At 36.3% G+C, this 8,018-nt stretch overlaps 1 protein-coding gene across 3 annotated transcripts; it reads left to right on the forward strand.

Moving 5' to 3' along the window:
- Positions 1-349: 349 nt before the first annotated feature.
- Positions 350-7,439, forward strand: LOC107619590 (uncharacterized). Of its 3 annotated transcripts, none has more exons than XM_088497734.1 (9): positions 350-635; positions 1,759-1,825; positions 1,933-2,178; positions 2,862-2,925; positions 3,153-3,251; positions 3,364-3,422; positions 3,567-3,721; positions 3,826-3,873; positions 4,259-7,439. In XM_088497734.1, exons 2-5 carry the CDS (start codon positions 1,823-1,825, stop codon positions 3,158-3,160), a joined length of 321 nt encoding a protein of 106 aa, XP_088353860.1. In that variant the 5' UTR covers positions 350-635; positions 1,759-1,822; the 3' UTR covers positions 3,161-3,251; positions 3,364-3,422; positions 3,567-3,721; positions 3,826-3,873; positions 4,259-7,439. The 3 variants fall into 3 exon arrangements, with proteins under 3 accessions (XP_088353860.1, XP_088353861.1, XP_088353862.1); XM_088497735.1 differs by having other exon boundaries at positions 373-635; positions 3,572-3,721; positions 4,259-6,751; XM_088497736.1 differs by having other exon boundaries at positions 395-635; positions 4,264-4,944.
- The last annotated feature ends 579 nt before the right edge of the window (positions 7,440-8,018 follow it).

Below are 8,018 nucleotides of genomic sequence, written 5' to 3' on the forward strand. Positions count from 1 at the left end.
TGCAGAAACGAAAGAAAAGGAGAAGAAGAAGAGTAAGAGGAAGAAGAACGTATAGCAAGAAGAAAAAAAAGAATTTTAGAAACCATGAAAATCGAAAATAAAACGAAGAAGAGGAAGAGGAAGAGAAAGAAGAAGAAGACGAAGACGAAGAAGAAGAAGAAGAAGAAGAAGAAGAAGAAGACGAAGATGAAGATGAACTGTTTGAGTGGGGCGCGTGTAGTTACGCTCCATTCAAAACGAGTTAATACGCGTGTTAATAAAGTTTGGGCTGATAACTTGTAAAACTTGTAAAGCTTTTTTACTAGCAGGCCCTACGTCTATATCCATAGAAGAATTGAATTTATACTTTACGGTTTGCTACATGAATCTCTTGCCACCTTTCATCTCCCGCTGCTATCATTCATCTCCTCGCTGCCGTTCATCCCCTTGTCGCACCTCATCTCTGTGTTGCTGCCTTTATTGAGCTTCTACGATCTGGTTCTCAATCTGGCTTGGATCTGAAGGTTTGTCGCTGGCGCTTATTTCACCGCCGTCGTTCATCTCCTCGCCGCCTCTCATCCCTTCGCCACCGCAAGCACCACCGTGTCACTGCTTTCAAGGGGCTTCTATGATCTGGATCTAACTTTGATCCGAAGGTTAGTCACCAACGCTCATCTCCTCTCTTTCTTTGTTTATCACCTCGCCGCCTTAAGCAATGCCGTTGTTATTGCCATCATCGAGCTTTTCCAATTTGCTTCCGCCTTCTCTGTCCCTTCTAATTGGTAATGTACTTCATTTTATTCTTTTAATTTTTCCTTCTTCTTCATAATTTTTGATCTAGTTCTTGCTCTAGTAGAAAGAAATAGAGAATGCTTGTTCTGTTTTCATATTGTGTATTTTGACTTCCATTGATCTTCTGTGTTGTTCTTGTTGTTGCTGCAACTGCACTTGCTACTATTTCTTTCGTTTTCTATTTCTAATTATTGATCCACAAATATAATTTCATAACTTTGACTAATTTTATTTGAGAATTTATACTTTTAATTAGTGGAAGAAAAAAAAAATAAAAAGATAACTAGCTCTGTCTATCTTGATCTAAGTTTGAAGAGCATATATATGATGGATAAACAAAATAGAGCATACATGCTTGTAGCATGTGGAGAAAGCTCAACGAGAAGATTTTGGCAATTAAATTATATGCATAATATAATATGACCTGCCTTGATACTTTACTCAGAGGATTCAGTTTTGGCATTGAAGCAATTACAATGTCAGAAACAATTAAGCAGTTTGATCTGCTCTGAATTGAAGGTTCTTCATTCTTTTTAAGTCTAGTTAAAGAATTAAGCAAAACTTAGTAGTTTAGTTAGGGCTTAAGTTTTTCAATTAGAAATATTGTAAGTCATGTATTTGTTGTAGCTAAGGATGCTTTTTGAAAGTTAAAAACAATATAAGCCATTTGATTATGCCTGACATGCTTTGCAAATATAATTGATTATCATACACAATTTCTTTTTAAAATTTACTTGCAGGGATTAGCTATTGTACATGTAATTGACTTGATCATCCTTTTGTGTCTTTACTTTTCAATGCAAGGCCACAACAGGGGAAAGGATAATATGCTTTAGTGCATAATACATGATTTATTTTTATTAAGTATATCATACGTAGTCGACGTGTATTCAATCTTTTAATGCAGAGTTTTATTGGGTTTGCCATACTTTACTGTTTAGTGGTGATTTAGTGCTTATGTGGTTTTTATGATTGACATGATTTCAGGACTATTATAGTTTCAACTAGAAGTTGAAATTCATTATTCACATACCCTTTTAAATTACAACAGATGGTATGTATTTTGGTTTTCATGCTTTATTAAACTTTCAGATCGTGTTCAATGTGTCAATTCGCATACCCTTAAATTATTTCCCGCGAAACAAATTGATTGTGTTGCAGGTTGAAACTGAAAGCGGATCCAAAATTTTAGACATCTGTGAAACTGAAAGTGGATCCAAAATTTTGACAACATCCACTAAAATTTTCATTTCTAGAGAAAATATGTTGCTGGATGATACTTGTCCCTGCAATCTCGTCTCGCAGCTTTGTTCTATGGCAATCAGACTTCAAGACTCCAACAATCTTGCTTTTGCTGAGTGTAAAGAGGATCAATCAAATATCTTGGATGTCATTAAATCAAATCAGGTAATTAAACACATGCTAATTAATCAAATAAAAATAGTAAGTGTGTGTGTGTGTTTGCGCGCACGCAAAAAAAAAAACTATATACTTTTTGAAAGGAAGCCAGTAGCACCTGTGACTAAGATGGACTTGTCCTCAAGGAACTGCACTATGCTTCCTAACTCCATTATTTATTATTTAGAAAACTTAAGAGGCAGAACAACAGTTTTAAAAGAGCATGCAGATATAATGAGGTATGAGATGAGATAAGAGATACGAGATGAGCGTGCCCACACACACATATCCCACACACAGTTATATAACTCTATTAAATCCATTATATAGAGGAAAATCATTTCGGAGTAGCTTCATCATCTCTTTTGTGCTGCCACTCTTTCTTGGATTCATCACCATGTTTGCTTTTTAGTGATCAAGATCAGATTATTATTATAGAAGAACAAGGTCATTATCACTATCATTCAAATCATTCTGATCCAGACAATAGAAGAGTTTAATTTTATGCTCTTCATAGTGTTTCAATTAATTAGCATGAGAATTTTGTATTCGGTAATATACATATTGTTTTAATTAACATGCATCTATGCATCAATCTCAGAATGGAAATTTTGCTGCCATTCATTACGTTAATGTTACAAGCTTTGAACCATTGAATTTGTTTGTTAAAGATAATCTTATTGCCTTTGCAGCTTGAAAAGCAATTGATTGAGGTTAAACAGTTCTGCCAATCCAGTGGTAACAATAGCATTAAAGGTAATAATTCTAAAGGTGGCCCAGTTGGTGGGATGAAGATTGGTTGCTTTTTCTTTGTGATCTTTTTAAGAGATAACCACAAATTCTTGAGATGCACTTTCTTTTCCATTGTTTAAATTATCTTCTCGCCCTTTTAATGTTGAATATTGTGATTGAGCAGACCAAGTTCTACGTGAAAATTAAATGTTGATGTATCATTCCCTTGCCTTTTCTCTATTCGTTGTTAGGAAGCTAGATCATTGGAGGAAGAAGCACAGGCCCAACTAGACCTGCAGCTTGCTCAGGAAACTGCTTATGCCAATTTTGCTAGGGATTTAAGTAACGAAGTTAGTTATTGTTGTAATTGAATTTTGCATTTCAACAAAACTAAAATAATTTGTTTGATGCCAGCTAGAAGTATGTACGATGATTCATGCTTTCAACTCCCTGGTTTTTCAGCTTGAAGAAGTTGACATACATTTGAAGAATCTCAAAGAGATGATGATTTAGAAGTGCAGGTTTGTGGAAAATTATTTGTCACTTGTTCCATATCATTGGCATGAAATTGAACCGAAAATTTGTTATTGAATTTGTATTTTCATGTCCCATCTTTATTTTATTTTTACATGTTACTTGCTATGCAAAATTTCACCTCATTTAAGAAAAGGAACAAGCCAAAGTGACAGAATCCGTTGGTAGCAAAAGGGATTTACCATTGGAAGAGATGGCTTCTTCAAAAGCTAAGCAAGCACCAGAAGAAGTAAAAGCAAAGGTACTGGACAAGCAGGAGCAACTTTGTGAGCTCAGCCGTGCATCTGTAAGGAGTAGATCTTCTTTTTCCTTTTCAATTATTGCTGACTGTTAAGGTTTTGTGATGAATTTGTGAATGTGAACCCATTGATATGTCTGATAAATTTTCAGTTAGTTAGCAGGGAACGTGAAGAATTCTTGAGGCTTGTCAAAAAGGAGGTATGCAAATTATTATAGAATTCACATGTCTCTCTGCCTTTGGGAATGGATACTGCATGGCACATAGTTCACAGGAATTTAAAGTCTTAACATTCAGATAGTAGATAAAATCACCATATGACATATGTGCTATAGAATTAACTGCCATTATTATTTTACAATTACCCAAAAAATGTCACCAATTTTCAAAATGCAACTTCACACGCCGATGCTATTGAAAAAGAATGGTTTTACGTGGAGGTGAAGCCTGAAAGGTGTATTTTTATTGCACAAGTATGTGTATATGAAGCATAATTGTTTTTGGTTTCATGTTAAAATGATTGTTATTAACCATCAAAACTTGAATATTCATTGTTACCAAAAATATATATGTGTGTGTGTGCAGTTCAGATCGTGACACTGTTCAAATTCAACTACTCTTAACAATTCAACTACCCTGGACATCGGAAGAGGCAATCATCCTGGCTTTGCACCCTATAGGTCCTTCCAGATAAGTCTTCCTCGTTTCATCAGCCTTTGATTCGGCTCTGCCCTCCCGGTTGTAGACAAGCATAACATAGTATCAACCTCATCGGCATTCTTTTTTGAACTCCTATTTCTCCAGTCAAAGCCAACTCTTCTCGCATAGCGGCATAGGTGTCGTAAAATTGGATTACTGCATTCATAGACTCAAATTTCATGCCAACAACGAAAACATCATCACCAATTTCTGATTAACATTCTATGATGGCATCTCAATTGATAATACACTTCCAAACTTCTCTTGAGAAAAAAATCACAATAGGGTCGAAAAAGTTAACATCTAACCACAAATGCCTGTACCAACAATATAAACAGGATCAAACAAAACGCATTGAATCAAATAAATACACTTAAATGCAACCAGAAGAATTTACGTAAAAAACCAACAGACTACTTTGCAAAACAACCATGTTTTGGTCTAGGTAATAACCGAAAACTCTGTCTCTAAACTAATCAATGATTAATAACTTACAAAAACATTTCAACACTATATTGGTTGCAACTACCCTAAGTCGCATCCAAATCAGTTTCTTAGTTGGGTTTAACAAATACTAAAACTGGAAAAACAACTCTACTTTCTCACACAGCCGTATGACATCAATCTGATATTTCACACGGGCCATGTGTCAGTCCTCTCTAGTGTGATCTTTCACATGGGCCATGTGACAGCCCTCTGATCTCTCACACGGGACGTGTCAAAGCGAGCCGCTTTCTCACACGGGATGTGTGACGGCCCACGGAACCCCCCATGTCCCATCGAATGGAACTCACATCAAACATGAACTAAATTGATGCATCCTTAAACCAAACACGAATTAAATTGATGCAAGCAAAAAATTAGCTGTGTAAAACTGCCTCGTGTTTCCTCCTGCCAAATGTCGTTAACAATCGAAATGAAACTCTGAAATCATCAAAATCCACTACAAGAAAAATGCTGAGTATCGTCGGATCTATAAAATAAATTTGCCACTAAATAGATTACTGTCGGATTTACCGTCGGATTTATTTTGTCCGACGCTAATTACTGGCGGATTTCCTGTCGGTCTTTTCAATGGATTTGGCGAGATTGTGTTGATGGTTACTGTCGGATAAATCTGACGATAACTTTGGCGCCGTTTCACTTGTTTAGGCGCCATGTTACCGTCAGATTTATCCGACGGTAATGTTAATTTTATAAACCCTAAAATTTTTTGGCACAGTTAAGCCACAATTAGGAGACTTTTGTTAACAAAAATGTTAGCAAAAATTTAACGTCAGCCAGAAATCAAGAAATTATTTTATTAAAAAATAAATGGTTTGAATGAAATAAAATGTCACAAATGTAAAATACAATGAAGTAGACAAACAAGAATGCGTACAACCCTAAATCCTACGAATTCTGGTAATCGTCGTCATCGTCCCCATGCTGTGGCGGCGGAGGTGTTGCCTTCGGTGCCTCACCAGCAGTGCCACTGCCTCCAGTTCGCATCTGCTGGCTGTACTCTTCCATCTGCTATCGCAACCGATCGAGCTGCTCCAGCTTCTCCGTCAGGTCGGAGCTGATGGCAACGCGTACAAGAATCTCTCGATACCTCTGCTCAGATTGCTCTGCCTGTTGGTAAAGCTTCTATGTCAGCTTCTGCACCACCTCCTTTAGGTCAACAACTTCCTGGGAATCAGCAGAGTTGGTGGCAGAAGCAGACCCATAGGAAGCCGCCAACACGGAAGAGCAGATGCCACTGGCGAAGAACAACCCCACCTCGAATCAGCGATTTTTGTGAGGTTCAGAGGCGATCTTACGCCAAATCCTATCGGGATCCACCATGGAGGTCTCAGAGCCGGCTTCGTGGCCCCACTAGGCAACTGAGATTGCTGAGTCGCGGCCTCCAACCTCTGCGTGTACTCCTCCTGCATCACATGCGTTAGTTGAATAGAACACTACACCATGTACATATTGAGATAGAATGAAATACTATGTCCTTCATGTCGCATTTCATGAATAAATGAATTAAAGTGAATTACTACATAAGTATGTCAAGTTCTTTGAATTACATCTAGTGCATTTTTCGAACGTCACATTGTTGTAATACTTTTTAAAATTCTTCATCGATGTTAACAAGTTTTTTTCTTTTATATTGGTGAATCAGCCATTGGGAAAAAAACCCTACAATTGAAGAGTTAAAATTCAATAGTGGTCCGTTTGCTATAACTTGGCCACAAAGCTCCCAATAAATTGGCAAATCAACATTCACGTGCATGATTTTGTTACTAAAGACAAACACGTCTTTAGAAAGAATCTCCAAAATCACCTAAAAAACAGGTCAACAAGGTAACGGTACTATAGCACGTTCAAATTAAAAGTCTATAAAGGAAAAAACCCTAACCACAAAAAAGTACGCTATTCACTCTGAATTGCAATATATTCATTTCACTCTCTTTCTAACTTGAGCGTTGGAGTACTTTTACAGGTGTCGATTGTCGCCGTTCTTGGGAAGCCAATGTATATCTCATCCAGCACAAGCAGAAGTGAATTCAACCTTGGATCGGACGAGCTATACCTCTCTCGAGGCTTACCACAATAACATTTGGCGCCCACCATTGGGCCCGAAATTTTAAACTAACACCACCATCTTCTCTTCTGTCCTATTTTCACCTCTTTTTTTGCAAGTCACGACCTATGGCGGAAGAGTAAAGCAACCCTCCTCCACCCCCACTCAAACTGAGATATTGGCTATCAATGAGTCGTTGCGGGCAGAAGTCCAATGCATGGCTGAGCTATTAAGCCAGAAACAAAACAGCCGACGTGACGATGAGAAACAGAAAAATCTTGTTGATGATGACGATGATGATGACCATACCGCAGAAACCAAAGCTGCGGTGATAGTCACCCCTAGGGCTTACATGGTTATGGATAGTCCAAAAACGAAACCTATTTTTGGTTAACCAAATATTTAGGTTAATTAGGGGCTGTACATGGTTATAGATGGTCCAAAAATCAAACCTATTTTGGGTTAATCAAATATTTAGGTTAGGTTAATTAACCAAATTGGTTTTACATGACAAAATTGGTTATTAATCGGTTAGAAAATTTAAAAATCGGTTTTTATATAGAAAAATCGGTTTTAAAACCAAAAAAATTGGTTTTTACTTTAAAAAATCAATTTTGAAATAAAAAAAATCGGTTTTTACACCAAAAAATAATACGAGTAATATTTGAACCAATAGCAACAAGATTTGAATCATTATATGTCAATTGCCAAAAACATCAAATACTGCTGAATAATATGTATTCACAGCTTCCATATCTATATTAGTTTTAGAATACGAGTAACAAGATAAAAAAAACTGAAATAAGAATAAAAATAAGTAGTTAAATCCTACCAAGTTATTTAAAATATTATTCCATTAAGTCTAATACCTAGAGTGTTTAGAACAGAACTAAATAAAACATAAATAATCAAGACTTTCTAGTCATCCTCAAGCGCAGCTGAATCTGAATCCACTGAACAAGTAATGTCTTCTGATAAAATTAATTCTGATAAAATTAAATCTGCACAAAAAACTGTATAATATCAAGCTAACTGATAGAGAAAAACTATAAAATAGATATTGGAATTGATAAATTATCATATGATATATTTAAG

This window comes from Arachis ipaensis, chromosome B9 (genome assembly GCF_059453495.1).
Source record: "Arachis ipaensis isolate K30076 ecotype BB chromosome B9, ASM5945349v1, whole genome shotgun sequence".
Classification (NCBI taxonomy): domain Eukaryota; kingdom Viridiplantae; phylum Streptophyta; class Magnoliopsida; order Fabales; family Fabaceae; genus Arachis; species Arachis ipaensis.

What these genes read in the sequence shown, in the direction of transcription:
- LOC107619590 (XM_088497734.1), top strand. An exon ending in ATGTCATTAAATCAAATCAG is followed by an intron (nt 2,179 to 2,861) that starts GTAATTAAACAC and finishes TTGCCTTTGCAG; the next exon opens with CTTGAAAAGCAATTGATTGA.